Source organism: Nomascus leucogenys, chromosome 9 (genome assembly GCF_006542625.1).
Source record: "Nomascus leucogenys isolate Asia chromosome 9, Asia_NLE_v1, whole genome shotgun sequence".
Taxonomy (NCBI): Eukaryota; Metazoa; Chordata; class Mammalia; order Primates; family Hylobatidae; genus Nomascus; species Nomascus leucogenys.
Genome location: NC_044389.1, coordinates 66,261,920 through 66,278,993, shown reverse-complemented (window position 1 = coordinate 66,278,993; position 17,074 = coordinate 66,261,920). Strand labels below are relative to the sequence as shown.

The 17,074-nt window shown below is 40.8% G+C and overlaps 1 protein-coding gene across 7 annotated transcripts in view; it reads left to right on the top strand.

The window, feature by feature from the left end:
* Positions 1-10,682, top strand: part of HELQ (helicase, POLQ like) — a 51,353-nt gene extending 40,671 nt beyond the window's left edge. For 3 of the 7 annotated variants that reach the window (XM_012499575.2, XM_012499577.1, XM_012499576.2), the window contains 3 exons: positions 592-705; positions 1,964-2,098; positions 6,824-7,041. In XM_012499575.2, coding sequence (XP_012355029.1) covers positions 592-705; positions 1,964-2,098; positions 6,824-6,931 — 357 coding nt within the window. In that variant the 3' untranslated portion in view covers positions 6,932-7,041. Of the gene's footprint in view, positions 1-591; positions 706-1,963; positions 2,099-6,823; positions 7,042-10,356 lie in introns of those variants that run through there. The other 4 variants (XM_030819079.1, XM_030819078.1, XM_030819080.1 and 1 more) reach the window with 4 other exon arrangements.
* The last annotated feature ends 6,392 nt before the right edge of the window (positions 10,683-17,074 follow it).

The window sequence follows — 17,074 nt, the reverse complement described above, 5'->3', positions numbered from 1 at the left end:
TGGCTAGCTAATGCTGTTCCATTCATCATGTACTCTCACAGTGATATCCAAAGGCTAGAAAAGGACCTTTAAAATAAAACTACTGTAATAGAATATTGCAGATATCTATGACAAAATATTATATTGAATTCCCATTTACCCATCTAGCTTTAACAGTTATTGACTCATGGCTTCCAGTATTTTTATTATTGTATTGTTGCATTGAACATCATGTTGCATTTGGATATTTCCATATTTAATATTCATCTTCAGGATAAATTCCCAGATGTAGGAATTGTTTTTAGTGACTTGGGAAAGAAAAACTATGCATTTGCTTCCAGGTATTTTGATTAAAATGACCAGAACTCTTTTTATTGACTTATTTTTCAATTTTCATTCTTTTCCTCATCCTAAAACCAGTTCCTCAGATTCCTCGGGGTCCTTACCATGTTTCTTTACATCTGTTTTGCTTAGAATCATCTTTCATCTCTGGCTTAACTCAAGTTCCAGAACTTATATAAGGAACATTCTCTCTGAGCCCCCTATCACGCAAACCAAACTTTGAAATAACTTACAAAATTTAAATTTTATATGTTTCTTTGTGTTCTACAGGAGCTTGAGGAGTTTTGGGTTTACAGAGCCCTTTTGGTAGAACTTACCAAGAAGCTGACTTACTGTGTAAAGGCAGAATTAATCCCTCTCATGGAAGTTACTGGAGTTTTAGAGGTCAGTAGCTTGCTGGTTTCCCAGTTGAAATTATGTCGAATTAATACAGAAGCCAGGTTTTATTATTTTGTGAAGTCTTAATATAGAAGAAGTGATAGCAAGAGCCTTATTGCTCATTTGTCATGGGAATTTTTTATTTAAAACAAATAGCTGCTATGGCCTTCCAGAAATCCACTGTTACTAGATGGCATACCTGATGAAAAATCTCAGTTGTGAAAAAAAAACATAACAGGAAGGGTGGGGGTGACTGTCTCCAAGTATGTTGTGCTACTAATTGTCCTTAACACTTCTTCCTTCCTCCACTCCTTCGAAGAATTACCTTCTGTCAGTTTGGAATCAGTGCTTGTTTAAGGTAATGGTGATTCAGTGGCAGCAAGGGTCATTTGTATTTTTTCTAAGAGAGTAAGAAGAAAGGGTTCGCAACTGGTTTTCCAGCTTTCTATTTTCAGCCAACCCTCAACTTCAGTTTATTCTCTGTTATTCCGTTCTTGAGTCAGAGGAGTTCTATTTAGGATACACACACACACAGAGAGAGAGAGAGAGAGAGAGAACCAGTGGTCCCCTGAGGAGATGGTAAGAGCACTGAAAGATATTGGACTTGGCCGGATGAGGTGGCTCATGCTGTAATCCCATCACTTTAGGAGGCCAAGGTGGGTGGATCACTTGAGGTCAGGAGTTCAAAACCAACCTGGCCCACATGGTGAAACCCCATCTTTATTAAAAATACAAAAATTAGCCAGGTGTGGTGTCTTGCACCTGTAATCCCAGCTACTTGGGAGGCTGAGGCAAGAAAATTTTGTGAACGTGGGAGGTGGAGGTTGCCATGAGCCAAGATCGCACCATTGCACTCCAGCCTGGGCAACAAAGCAAGACTCTGTCTCAAAAAAAAAAAAAAAAATAAGAAAAGAAAAGAAAAAGAATAAAGAAAGAAAGATACTGGACTGGAACATTTTACTTGAGGATATGAGATGATGCCACCAACCTAAGTGCTTTAGTGGGTTTCTATTCTTGATTGCAGCACACGTCAGTTGACTCAAGCTGTGTAGAACTACAGTTACCTTGTAGTCAGTTTGGAACCACCCAAATGCATTTTTTAAAATTCTTCAGGATTCTCATGTCTTATCTCTTCATATTTACTTTATTATCTTAGTTTATCCCAGTCTCTTACATGCAGTTTTCGTTCTTTTCAGTAAAGTGCTTAATTTTCTTTTTTCTAATCCCAAACTATTATCCTACTGATTTTTGTAACACTTTTCAGGGTCGAGCAAAACAGTTACACAGTGCAGGTTACAAAAGTCTAATGCACTTAGCTAATGCAAATCCTGAAGTGCTCGTAAGGACAATTGATCATTTATCAAGACGCCAAGCCAAGCAAATTGTTTCATCAGCAAAGGTAAGCAAACAAACCATTTTTTAACTTTAATAATCTTGTGTAGTGTTATTTCCTTGTATTGTAGACATCAGAACAAAAACATTTCGCATTGCATAACTGTTTATTTGTATAGATACAAAAGTACATACTCATATTTGTGAGTAAAAATAGTGCATCTGTACACAAGCTTTGCTAAACAGAAAAAGGACCTGCTAAAAAATAAAGAAAATTTCAGTGGTGGCTCATGCCTGTAATCCCAGCTCTTTGGGAGGTCAAGATGGGAGGATGGCTTGAAATCAGGAGTTTGAGACCAGCCTGGGCAACATAATGAGACTCTGTTTCTGCAAAAAAATTGAAAAACTAACTGGGTGTGGTGGTTTGTGCTGTAGTTCTAGCTACTCAGGAGACTGAGGCAGGAGGATCGCTTGAGCCCAGGAGTTCAAGGCTGCAGTGAGCTAGGATGACAGAGTGAGACCCTGTCCCCCCCCAAAAAAAAATGCCAGGCATGGTGCCTCATGCCTGTAATCCCAGCACTTTGGGAGGCCGAGGCAGGTGGATTACCTGAGGTCAGGAGTTCGAGACCAGCCTGGCCAACATGGTGAAACCCCATCTCTACTAAAAATACAAAAATTAGCCAGGCTTGGTGGCACACGCCTGTAATCCCAGCTACTCAGGAGGCTGAGGCAGGAGAATTGCTTGAGCCCAGGAGACGGAGATGGCAGTGAGCCGAGATCATACCACTGCACTCCAGCCTGGCCAACAGAGCAAGACTCTGTCCAAAAAAAAAAAAAAAAAAAAAAAAAAATGGCTGGGTTTGGTGGCTCACTCCTGTAATCCCAGCACTTTGGGAGGCCAAGGCAGGTGGATCACTTGAAGCCAGGAATTTGAGACCAGCCTGGCCAACATGGTAAAACCCTGTCTCTACTAAAAATATAAAAATTAGCCAGGCATGATGGCCCACACCTGTAGGCCCACACCTGTAATCCCAGCTACTCAGGAAGCTGAGGCATGAGAATCACTTGAACCCAGGAGGTGGAGGTTGTAGTGAGCCGAGATTACGCCACTGCACTCCAACCTGGGTGACAGAGTGAGAGTCTGTCTAAAAAAAAAAAAAAAAAAAAAGACAATTTCAAGGGTTCATTGAAGTAAAAAGAACCCTGGAAGTCACTGAGCTCTGCCTCCCAAAGTTCTCTTCACAGGAATCCTTTCCTCAGCATCCCGACATCTCATCTCTCCACCTTTGAGCGCCATCACTGACAAGGAGCTTGCATTATCAAAAATTAGGTTGTTCTATTTTTGTACGTTCTTAGTGTTACAAAAATTATTCTGATATACTGAGGCTAAATTTTGCCTTCTTAGAAAAATTTCTACCATTGCATCAGAGTACCACCTCTGGAACTGGACTCTTTTTTTGTTTGTATGCTGTTTTTCACATGTTCAAAAACAGCTCTTATTGCCCCCAAGGGTTTCTCTTTTCTGTTGCTTTTGTCTGTATTAAATAATCAAGTTTTAGGCCATTCACTATCCTAGTTACTCTTTGCTAGATGCAACCCAGTTTGTCATTGCCTTCTGCTCCCTGTGGGTAAAGCCATTCCACAGCAATTTGAGATTATTTCCCTCTTGATCTCAACTATATGTGTTAAAATGTTACTTGGTTTGGGGTTTAAAAAAAAATGCTTCAGTATGGCTGTTATACATTTGAAACACAAATTCTACTGGTATTCCATTTTAATTCCTCTCCTTCCCTCACAGATATTTTTTTAGGGGGAGTGGGGAGGAACTAGGTCCCTGTCACCCAGGCTAGAGTGCAGTGGCACCCTCGCTGCAGCCTTGAACTTCAGGCTCAAGCAATCCCACCTTAGCCTCCTGAGTAGCTGGGACTATAGGTATGGGCCGCCATTCCTGGCTAATTTGTTGTTGTTGTTGTTGTAGAGGCTTGGTCTCACTACATTGCCCAGGCTGGTCTCTAACTTCTGGCCTCAAGCAATCCTCCTGCCTCAACCTCCCAAAGTGCTGGGATTATAGGTGTGAGCCACCATGCCCGGCCTATCTCATTTTTATTCTCTTTGTTGTTTTCCTGCTTTTTAAATTTGTTCAATGGCCCTAATTAGGTTTTTTATTTAAATCTGTTTTTCTATGGATACCCAGTTATTTAGTTATAGTTATTAGTTTTTATTTCTCATATGATTTTGCCTTTTTCTTTTATTTCATTCCTGAGCTCAGTCAACTTTTGTATCATTTCTTCCAGCTTTTGTCCAGGTTCTTAGTTTTTTAACTTCTTATTTAGAGAGCATTTCTACTCCTCCTCATATCTCCAGATTTTTATTTGAGAATATTTAATTTTGTTTGGAGTGTTGTGTTACAGTTTTTCTGCTTCATGGTTTGCTTTCAGGGAGGGAAATTTTTATGAGCTGAAGAGTTTGGGTTCTTATTTGTTTTCTTTTCCCTTTTTTTTTTGGAGACAGAGTCTCGCCCTCTTGCCCAGGCTGGAGTGCAGTGGCGCAATCTCAGCTCACTGCAAGCTCCACCTCCCGGGTTCACGCCATTCTCCTGCCTCAGCCTCCCAAGTAGCTGGGACTACAGGCGCCCACCACCTCACCCGGCTAATTTTTTTTTTTGTATTTTTAGTAGAGATGGGGTTTCACTGTGTTAGCCTGGATGGTCTCGATCTCCTGACCCCGTGATCTGCCCACCTCGGCCTCTCAAAGTGCTGGGATTACAGGCATGAGCTACCACGCCTGGCCTTGTTTTCTTTTTATCTAGTAGTTTTGTATAGATGAAAACTGCTTGTGCCTCTGCATATCTTGGACAACACAGTCATTTGGAATGGTTTATGAGATCCCGGTTCAAGAGTGTTCTCTTCTGGTCAGGAGATCGAGACCACGGTGAAACCCCGTCTCTACTAAAAATACAAAAAATTAGCCGGGTGTGGTGGCGGGTGCCTGTAGTCCCAGCTACTCGGAGAGGCTGAGGCAGGAGAATGGTGTGAACCCAGGAGGCGGAAGTTGCAGTGAGCCAAGATTGCGCCACTGCACTCCAGCCTGGGCGACAGAGTGAGACTCCGTCTCAAAAAAAAAAAAAAAAAAAAAAGAGTGTTCTCTTCTGTCAGAGTAGCAAAGTATTTTTCTTTAATGGATGACGGGGTGGGAGAGGAATGCAAGGAGGGTTTGTGTCCTTTGTTTTTTTGTTTGTTTTTTTGTTTGTTTGTTTGTCTGTTTGTTTGTTTAATTCCCTTTTGCCCTACAAGATGGTAAATTTTGTCCTTTTTTCCTCTTCCCCTCATGGCTGAGCTTCCAAAAGACACCTCCATTTTCACCCATTCTCTCCCCTAAAAGCATTGCCTTTCCAAGACTGCCTCCTAGAGTCCCACATGCATTTAAAATATCTTCCTATAAACAATGCTTTAATCAACCAACCTTCTTTTTTCAGTATTTTTATTTTTGGGTAGGCTTTTTCTCTCTGGAGGTGATTTTATTTCATTTTAGACCCTCTATTTCCCTCTTATCTTGTTCATGTGGGTTTTTTTCTCAACCCCATCTGGATCTCTGCAAACACTTGGGTGGGAGCTCAAGAAACTGGTTTTGGCTGAGTGTAGTGGCTCACATTATAATCCCAGCACTTTGGGAGGCCAAGGCAGGAGGATCGTTTGAGCCCAAGAGTTTGAGAACAGCCTGGACAACATAGGGAGATCCAGTCTACAAAAAAGCTTTTTAAATTTTTTTTAATTTAAAAAAAAAAAAAGAGGCTGGGCATGGTGGCTCACACCTGTAATCCTAGCACTTTGGGAGGCCGATGCAGGCAGATCATGAGGTCAAGCAGTGGAGACCATCCTGGCCAACATGGTGAAACCCCATCTCTACTAAAAATACAAAAATTAGCTAGGTGTGGTGGTGCGTGCCTGTAGTCCCAGCTACTCAGAAGGCTGAGGCAGGAGAATCGCTTGAACCCAGGAGGCGGAGGCTGCAGTGAGCCGAGATCATGCCACTGCACTCCAGCTTGGCCACAGAGCACTACTCCGTCTTAAAAAAAAAAAAAAAAAAAAAAAAAAAAAGGTGGGGGAGCGGAATTTATTCTTCCAGAAATTGGTGGGCTTTTTTAAACAACAAGGAATTTGAGGTTGTTTATATTCTCTGTATTATAGTAATACTAACACAAGGGTTTTGTGTAGTTTACTTATTATTGTTATTGACCTATATAGCTTATTATTTGGCAAAAATTCATTGACATCTTTTATATGCCATGTTTGGAAATACTTTTTTGGCTCATTATGTTGCTTTTGAAATCAACAGTTTTAAGTTTAGGAACTTGAATAAAACTTTTATTTGAAATACTGGTAGCTTTTTAAAAGCATACTAAATTTTGAGGAATAATAAAATGCATATATATAAAGGATAACATTTTTCAGGAGCTAATTAAATTTTTGCAAAATTGTCTTAGATTTTATAGATTAAAACTTAATTTTTAAGTGGCTGAGTCTTCAATAAAACAAATCTTTGGGAGAATTAAAGCTCCTTTATTTTTGATATACTAAAAGGCAGTGATCAGCTAAAATGGTTTTAACTAAATGCCTCATCTTCATTGACTATAATCGTTTATTCTTAAGTGGCCATTTTTCAATCTCATTATAGTTTTAATGTCTAGATTTCTGATGTGTAAGGATTCAGGTGTTCAATGGACAGTGGTAAAATTGTTGGCAATTCTCTAGCAATGCATATTTTGGCCTCATGTCTTAATTTTTTAATGTAGATGCTGTTGCATGAAAAAGCAGAGGCCCTGCAAGAAGAGGTAGAAGAGCTGCTAAGATTGCCTTCTGATTTCCCTGGTGCTGTGGCTTCTTCCACTGACAAAGCATGAAGCTATCTGATGAGCATTTTCACATATGAATTATTTATTGTACATGTGTTTTATTAAAGATAACTTATACTTTATAAATGAAAAAATACATTTTAATTATACATTAAGAACTATGAATAATGTTTGAATATACCTCTTCCCACTAACAATTCATTCTTTGGAATACTTACACATTATTTATCTGCTAAACAGACTACAGTGTCCACCACAAAATGAAATTCAAGTTCATCAACATTGTGCTCAACCTTTGTATCCAGATCTTTCATTATTCTCTTACCCATTTCTTTCATCAAATTGGACTATTTGAAATCCCCAGAATTTTCCTTAGGATTTCCAAACCCTCCATTTCCTAACTGCTTTATGTTATTTCCAATGCCTGAAAATTATCTTTAAAATGCACTAATACTTCAAGGATTAACTAAAAAATGCTAAAATACTGTCTCATCTATGACATTGTTCCAGGTTCATCCTCACCCCTACCCCATATCTGGGTGCCCTCCTATAAGCATCATAGACCCCACATTTATGCCCAGGTCTTTTTGCTGCCACTACTTTATAATCTGGATGTCCAAGTCCTCCATGTATGTATGCGACCAGCACCCACACACTTCACTGCACGAAGTAGGAATCTCAGTGAAGAATGAATGCTACCCACAGTTAACAATTGGAAGCTTTTCTTTAAACACAATTTAAATATTGCCTCTCCCTTTTCACAATCATAGCTCAAAGGTAGATGACACTAGTGCAAGAAAAAAGTGTTAACTAGCAATATTTATGAGTACTGAACTTGTTTGATTAACGATCAACCCACCTGTCTAAGAAACATCCATTGGAAACTTTGCAAATAGATCCATAGTCTAAGTTATTTGTGCCTTAACATTTTAGGCCATTGTAATCTAGTAGTCATTTACCTAGAGTACTAGGTAAACACACAGAAAATATCTATGTGCCAGGAACTCTTTTAAGTGCTTTATATGAACTAATTTCTTATACAATAGTACCTGTAAGACAGGTACTATTATTATCCTCATTTTACAGATGAATAAACTGACACACAGAGAAACTAAAGTAACTTTCCCAAGGTCATAAACTAGTTAGTCACAGAGCGAGGATTCAGACCCATGCAGCCCCAGTGTAACATCCACACACTTAATCATTATACAATAGTGTCTTGGTAAATTTGTCCATTTTATTCCTTCCTAAGTGTTCCTTACACCTGTCCTTGATTTTATCTTTAGCATTACATTCCATCATCCTTGCCCCACTCCCATCCCTGCATTTCCTTACACAAGTCAAAGTATGGCATCCTAATGTCCTAGTAGAATCCTGGGCTTCGCTGCACATGTTCCATTTGTTGCAGCTACAAAGATGGTGAAACAGCAGCTGGCTAGCCTGCTGCTGTTTGGACCAGCCTCTGAGTTGCATTCACAATGGGCCATAGTCCAGTCTTGAGGATTTTTTTTAAGTCTAGAAACCCCAGGTTTACTAGTTTGCCCAATTAAGTGAAGCTCTGATTCTTTTTTTTTTTTTTTTTTTGAGATGATAGGGTCTTGCTCTGTCACCTAGTTCGAGGCTCACTTCTGGGCTCAAGTGATTCTCCCACCTCAGCCTCCCAGGTAGCTGGAACTACAGGTGCGTGTCACTGCCCAGCTAATTTTTGTAGAGAAGGAATTTTGCCATGTTGTCCATGCTGGTCTCGAACTCCTGGGCTCAAGTGATCTGCCCGTCTTGGCCTCCCAAAGTGCTGGGATTACAGACGTGAGCCACTGTGCCAGGCCAAAGGTCTGATTCTTGCTAACAAGTTTGTAAAAAACTGATTCATAATCCAAGATTAATTTATTAATTGAAGATTAGAGGTAAGGGGGCAGGGAGAAGGGTACCTTTACAGTAATTGAATACCTGTATCTGCAGTTCAGGACAATCTGCACACACACACACACACACACACACACACACACTTCTATCAGTGTTTCTCCAGGTCAATCTCAATAAAAGATTGTATCAAGTGTAATGGTGGGTGATTAGCCCTAAAAGATATTAAAATGTAAAGAAACTGAAACAGTTTAGTTCTAGAGAAGTAGATAAGTGGGGAGGAACAAAGTGGGGAATAGAAATAGACCTAAATACATTTAAGAATTTAATGTAATAGACTGGGCGCAGTGGCTCATGCCTATAATCCCAGCAATTTGGGAGGCCGACATGGAAAGATTGCCTGAGTTCAGTAGTTTGAGACCAGCCTGGGCAACATGGCAAAACCCCATCTCTACTAAAAATACAAAAAATTAGCCTGGCGTGGTGGCACATGCCTGTAGTCCCAGCTACTCGGGAGACTGAGGCACGAGAATCACTTGAACCCAGGAGGCGGAGGAGGCGGTGAGCCGAGATCGCACCACTGCACTCCAGCCTGGGCGACAGAACAAGACTCCATCTCAAAATAATAATAATAATAATAATAATAATAAACGTGGTTTTTCAGTTTTTAGTAATAGAAATGCAAGCATATGTAGCTTAAGCAAAAAGGGACGTTTAGTGGCCATGCTCTCAAACAGTAGCCAGCAATAGAATTGGCCTTGGGGCAGCTAGAACCAGAGAATCCTAACACCATCCATACTCACCATCTCTTCTTTGTGGGGCGGCACCAGGCTTGCTTCCTTATGGCTTCAAGATGAAAGCAAAAAGAGCTCTCTGCTGCCAACTCTAGTTAGAAAAATCCCCAGGAAGGGTTCTCATTAGTCCCTTGTGGGTCCATTTCCCACCCCTATGAGCAGGATATAGGGTTTAGGTTTGGGTTTTGGTTTTTCAGAAGACAGAGAAGTGGGTACAGCAGAGAAAACAGCTAATACAGATGACACTTCAAGTCACAGTGGAAAAGATGGATAACTCAGTGAATGGAATTGAGACAAATGGCTACCACGCCATTTAGAAAAATATTAAGCTTAGCATGGACAACACGGCAAGACCCCATCTCTACAAAAAATTTAAAAATTAGCTAGGCTTGGTGGCACATACTTGTGGTCCCAGCTCCTTAGGAGGCTGAGGTGGGAGGATCACTTGAGCCTGGGAGTATGAGGCTAGAGTGAGCTGAGATCACATGCTACTGCACTCCAGCCTGGGCAACAGAGCAAGACCCTCTCTCTCTCTCTTTTCTCTCTCTCTCTCTCCATATATGTATTTAGCACTCTATCTATAATATATATTTTATATTATAAATATAAATATAGAAAGAGCTGATTTCTACCTATTGCTTTAAACCAAATTAAAGTTTAGGCAAATCAGATTCAAATGTGGCATTTTTGAAGGTGTCATCTGACTATGCTGAAGCATCAAAGAATGTATCTGCAATTCCTTCTTATAAGGCTTCAAAACAGTAAAATGTCAGTAATTCCAGTGTGGTGTCAGGTTTTATTTTATTTTTTTCTTTTTAGATTCTTTTCAAGCTACAAGCCAGCTGGCCCATTTCTAAGATGATTAACTTCAAGATCTTTCTAATGTCCAAACCTCTTCTGCTTTGCATTATAAATTTAAACAACCACCCAAAAGAGGCTTTTCTGTTGGAGCACACCCATGTTTTGGTCAATTATGAGCCTTTTCAAACCTAGCCACCCTCTCCTCCAATCTCCACATTGGTATTTTTTCAGGAAGGACTAAGGTAAGGCCCTCCCTGACTTTATGCTTTCATTTGTGAGAGCCTTTCCACACAAGCATCACTGCAGCTTTTGAACTCCATCTCATTATGACAAGAAGTAACACCAAAAATATATAAGCATTGTTATACTTGGTTTTATATAACAATTTCTAGTAATTTATAATCATGTTGACAAGTTTTTTTTGTTTTTTTTTTTTTGAGACAGGAGCACGGAGTTTCCCTCTTGTTGCCCAGGCTAGAGTGCAATGGCGCGATCATGGCTCACCACAAACCTCCACCTCCCAGGTTCAAGCCATTCTGCCTCAGCCTCCCTAGTAGGTGGGATTACAGGCATGCGCCACCACGCCCGGCTAATTTTGTATTTTTAGTAGAGATGGGGTTTCTCCATATTGGTCAGGCTGGTCTCGAACTCCCGACCTCAGGTGATCCGTCTGCCATGGCCTTCCAAAGTGCTGGGATTACAGGCGTGAGCCACCGCACCTGGCCTTATTTTCTTTTTTATGAGACAGAGTCTCGCTCTGTTGCCCAGGCTGGAGTGCAGTGGTGCAATCTCGGCTCACTGCAGCCTCCATCTCCCGGGTTCAAGCGATTCTCCTGCCTCAGCCTCCCCAGTCACTGGGACTACAGGCATGTGCCACCACGCCTGGCTAATTTTTGTATTTTTAGTAGAGACAGGGTTTCACCATGCTGTCTAGAATGGTCTCTAGCTCCTCACCTCAGGTGCTCCGCCCACTTCAGCCTCCCGAAGTGCTGGGATTACAGGCGTGAGCTACTGCACTCGGCCAGAAGTGTATATTTTCTTTTGTTACACTCAATGACAATAATAAGGGTGACAATAAACTACCATTTATTGAAGGTTTGCCAAGTGCCGGCACTATGCTGAACACTTTCATGCTTTGTCTAGATGATTCCTTGCAGCCATCCGAGATGCTGTTTTTTACCTCACATTACCAATGTGGAAAGTGTGGCTTGCCAGGATCACCCCATTATCAAGTGACAGAGCCTAGACTCATCCCTGATCACACCGATAATTCTGTTTTTGATTGTGTTCATTTGCAGCACAAGCTACTCTACATGTGTTTGGAAAGGAGTGGATCAAGATGGCAGACTGAGCATATGTGTTTGCCCTTCCTCTTGCCTAAAATCCCAGGAAATGATTTAAAATAGAGATTTGGGCCAGGTGCAGTGGCTCATGCCTGTAATCGCAGTACTTTGGGAGGCTGAAGTGGGTGGATCACTGGAGGTCAGGAGTTTGAGACCAGCCTGGCCAACACGGTGAAACCCTTTCTCTAATAAAAATACAAAAATTAGCCGGGCGTGGTAGTGGACGCCTGTAATCCCAGCCACTTGGGTGTCTGAGGCAGGAGAATCACTTGAACCCTGGAAGCAGAGGTTGAAGTGAGCCAAGATCACGCCATTGTACTCCAGCCTGGGCAACAGAGCAAAACTCCATCTCAAAATAAAAAATAAATAAATAAAATAGAGATTTGAAAATAGCCCAAGTATATAATAGCACCGAAAAACAGTGAAGACTGGCACTAACACATAGGGTCACAAAGATTAAAAAGCCAAATGGAGCATCCTAGGCCAGCAGGCTTTTCCTGCTCCCTCACTGTTGCAGAATAGTACACACTAGTGGCATTTCCTACAAAGGTAAAACAGTATCCCACAGGATCCAGCAAGGAGTGAAAGATAGAAGGTAATCCACACACCCACAAGAAAAGCTACTGGCTCAAACCCTCAGCGTGTTACCACAATCTGGTAACAGAAAAAGCAGAAAACAAGGATTCTCACATACTAAGTTGCTCAGAGAACCAAGAATGCCAAATGTTTATGAGTAAAGTCAACATCATAAAATAGAGACAGCAATTCAGCGAACAGAAGAATTACGATCTAAGGAGGCAATGAATAAGCAACAGATCAAGATTTTAGAAAACCATAATTAATATTTTAGGGTCGATGCCTAGATAGAAGGCAAAGGTCAAATTATCATATCAGAAGTTAATATTTTGATCAAAATGAAAAACTCAATAGCTGGCTGGGCACAGTGGCTCACATCTGTAATCCCAGCACTTTGGGAGGCAAAGGTGGGCAGATTGCTTGAGTCCAGGAGTTTGAGACCAGCCTGGCCAACATGGTGAAACCCCATCTCTACTAAAAATACAAAAAAAAAAAAAAAAATTAGCCAGGCATGATGGTGCATGCCTGTAATCCTAGCTACTCAGGTGGCTGAGACAGGAGAATCACTTAAACCCAGGAGGTGGAGGTTGCAGATAGCAAGAATAGTCAGACCTGAAGAGCCAATTAGTGATTTCCAAGTTTGAGTTGAAGAATCTTTCTGAGCTGCATAACCATAGAACAAAAAAATTGCTAACAATGAAAGAAAACAATGAAAGGCATGGAGGAGAGATTCAGACATCTGTATGTCTAAAAAGCATACCAGAGGAAGAGAACAAATAAATACAAGATAAATTTCCCTGGAGCTGATGAAAAACAGATTGAAAGGGCCCCACCAGGTCCTGACCAACACCTAGACACATGGGAATGAAAAACCAGAACGCTCAGGATAAAGCCTCTAGAGAGAAAAAAATAAAAACAGATTACAGTCCAAAGGAATGAGAATTCTATTAATACCTATTTATTGCTGTGCTGAAAGACAATAAAGCCATATCTTCAGAGGTATAGAGAAAAGACCCCAGTCATCTATGCCCATCCTAGTGTAGAGATAAAATAAACACCTTGAGACATGCAGGAAATTACAGAATTAAACATGCTCTCTAAGACTTCAGGCTTTTTGTGAGAGAGAATTAAACTAATATATTTAAGACATTTAAATTTGGGGGGGGGGCACAACAGTTTATCCTTTTTTCAAAGGATGTAACCTATTAGACCCCTGTGGCTTATTCTTCATTGACTGTAGATGTCAACACAGAGAGAGCTATTTTAGCACAATTCAGAAAGATCAGATTCAAAGGAAAATATCTAATTGGTGACTTCACCTTTCATACCTAACCTGGAATAGGAATATGTCAGTCTCTTAGAAAGGTTCTGATGTTAGTTTTGTATCTCTGAAGCAGTCTTCACGCTCTAAATACAATGGAAAATGTCCAGGTTGAAGCAAGGTCGAGGGATAAATTATTACTTCTCTTCTACTTTTAAAACATGTAGGTAGGTGTGAAGATCACAAGAAATGCAATATTGACAAGCAACAATGATTTTTTAATGTTCCTCTTGTGAAAATATAGGATCTATCAGGATATTATATGATGGATTCACTCAAATGTTCCTGAAAGACATTAATACATATGAAAAAGGACAGTGGGTTAAAGCTGTATTGCACCAGACTAAATAAAATGGGTGGATAGTTTTCTGAGAGCCATACCCTCCAGACAGCTGGAATAATCACACCAAAATATTGGGCGGTTGTTTTCTGCCACCGAGTGCACCCCAACAAAGGACTCTGCACTGCATAGTAGGGAGGTATGATCTGCCTTCCCCACTGAGTTGGTGGCTTTGAGCTCTCTGTTGTCCCTTATGATTATGCTTAGAATGTTCTAAAGCAAACTTGGAGGAGAAAACTGGTACGATGAATTAGTGGGCTTCATTTCCTTCATTTTTCACTGATAAAATAGTCCTTCGATCCTTGTCTGCAGAAGCTATGGAAGTGATATGTGGCCACTTGAAGTACTTCTTGAAGATGTGATCTGATCAATGTCTTTCAAGATAACTACAGGTATGCAATATATAACAATTTTGCTATTCAGAAGAGGTATTACTCTGGAGGAAATAACTGGATTTTGCTTTAACTGAACCACATGTATTAGATGATCAAACTCCCCACCAAAACGAGGTATCTGCACATCGATGGCAGCAGAAGTTTTCATCTAAGGTCTGTGCTCAAACGAGTGACCTAGCAGCACAAGTTAATACACTGGTAGACTCTGGTGTTTAAAATTCAGTACATTGCCTGGGCACAGCGGCTCACGCCTGTAATCCCAACACTTTAGAAGGCCAAGGCTGGAGGATCGCTTGAGGCCAGGCAACATAGTGAGACCCCCTTCTCTACAAAATATAAGAGAATTAGCTGGGTGTGCTGTTGCACACCTGCAGTCCCTGCTACTCATGAGGCTGAGGCAGGAGGATTGCTTGAGCCCAGGAGCTCGATGTTGCAGTGGGCTGTGATTGCACCACTGAACTCCAGCCTGGACAATAAAGTGAGACCCTGTCTCCAGAAATAAAATAAAATAGAAAGCTGTACATTTTGCATTTGAGTGTGTGTTTTGTTTCTTCTAAATATTTTAAATAACCTGTTTTTGCTGTTTTAGAATTTGAATTCAAATCTGTAAGATACCTGATGTAGTAGGCAGTAGAATGGCCAACCATAGAAGTTCAACTCCTAATTCCTGGAATGTATAAACATGTTTTGTTACAGGGCAAGAGGAAATTAGAATTGTGGATGGAATTAAGTTTGCTAGTCAGCTGACCTTGAGATGAAGAGATTGACCTGAATCATCTGGGTGGGCCCAATGTAATCACAAAGGTTCTTATAAGTGAAAGCAGGAGACAGGCGAGTTAGTCAGAGTGATCTGATCTGAGGAAGATGCAGCCAGCCAGATGGAAAGGGCCTCAAGCCAAGGAATGCAGGAGGCCTCCAGCAGCTGGAAAAGGCAAGGAAGCAGCTTCTCCTCTAGGGTTTCCAAGAAGGAACACAGACCTCCTGACCCCTGTTGTTGGCCTAGAAATACCTTTTTCAGACTTCTGACCTCCAGAACTGTAAGGTAAATAAAGCTGTGTTGTTTTAAGCCACTACATTTGTGATAATTTGTTACAGCAGTAACAGAAAACCAATATACCTGGAAATAACTCCTCAGCATACTAGGGTTCTGTGGAACACAAATGGAAAACCACCATTCTGGAAGGTTCCTTCTGGATCTTAGCACATGAGTAATCTAAGTTAAATACTCATGACAGGATTATTTTATGTTCCTGAGAACTACATAGAAGTTAACTGTGGCCGGGCGTGGTGGCTCACACCTGTAATCCCAACACTTTGGGAGCCTGAGGCAGGCAGATCACAAGGTCAGGAGTTCGAGACCAGCCTGGGCAACATAGTGAAACCCCATCTCTACTAAAAAATACAAAAAATTAGCCAGGCATGGTGGCAGGCGCCTGTAATCCCAGCGAATAGGAGGCTGAGGCAGGAGAATGGCTTGAACCTGGGAGGCAGAGGTTGCAGTGACCCGAGATCATGCCACTGCACTCCAGCCTGGGCGACAGAGCAAGACTCCATCTCAAAAAAAAAAAAAGAAGAAGTTTACTGCGATGGATACCTAACATTTTTATTGATTGCACTTTTCTCCAGTGAAAAGAATTTATTTATAGTATTAGTATTACTTATTTATAGTATTACAATAGTTTAAGTAAAATGTAAAAGTCCTATCCTTAGTTGATTAAAACAGAACAACAAAGGTCCAGTTAACACAGATAACCAGAAGTTTGAATCGCTAACTGCAGAGGAGTTTTTATGAGCCATCTAGTTAGTCTCTAACACTTTCCCAAACCTTTCTTCTCTTTTTAAAATGGGAAGAAAGGATACTATCATAAGAAAGAGATATGCATAAAGTTATGAAAATGTAGGCTAACAGCAATGAGAGTGTAAAGAACTAGCTATTATAATGCCAAATGCTAAACGTTTTTCCTTTGTGGTAAAATATAATATTACTGTATGATCACACATAAAATTGGAAAAAAATCCATAGGCAATAGACTACTTACTCCATACAAAGTGCAGCAACACTAGTTTGATTTTGCATAAATTTGTAAGCATTTTGAGAGTTGTAATAAAAGTTTATTGTCCATCCTAGAAATGATGAAGGAATTCAACATCATTTTACTGAAATTTGTCAAAGCCATTGAAAACTCATTTAAAATATTTAAGTGCATTTTACTGAATAGTTTCAATATACTAGCCTGATACTGGTAGAAGGCAGGAGGTGGAATACTTAGTCCTTATTTCTTTTAGGAGCAGCAAAATTTTGTTACCCATCGTAACAAAATGAGATGTAGAGTATGCAAGATAAATGTTCTAGGCACCAGAGTGAGCAAAGTGGGAGGTAGAGTCTGGGAAGGAACTGTGGTAGAAGGGGACCATGAACTAGATGCTAAAAGGAGGGAGAATTGGGGATGTCAGAGAGAAGGCATTTGGGGCAGCAAGAGCACAGGTACCCTTGCAGCTGAGGTGTACAAAGAAGAGGCTATGAGCTGCACCATCTGTATACTAGAGCTATTAAGGCAGTAACGAGAAACCAAATGAGCAGCAGCACGTGGTTTGTGCTAAGCCAGCACTACTTTCTCATCTGGTCTCCCTTGTGATCAATGGAAGCCATGTGTGAAACGCCTGACAGAGGTGTGCACATGCCACTGCAATATGGGCAGAGCCATCTGGAGGTCAAGTTCATAATAACCTTGGTCTTGTTAGCTCCATGGTCTGTCTGTCT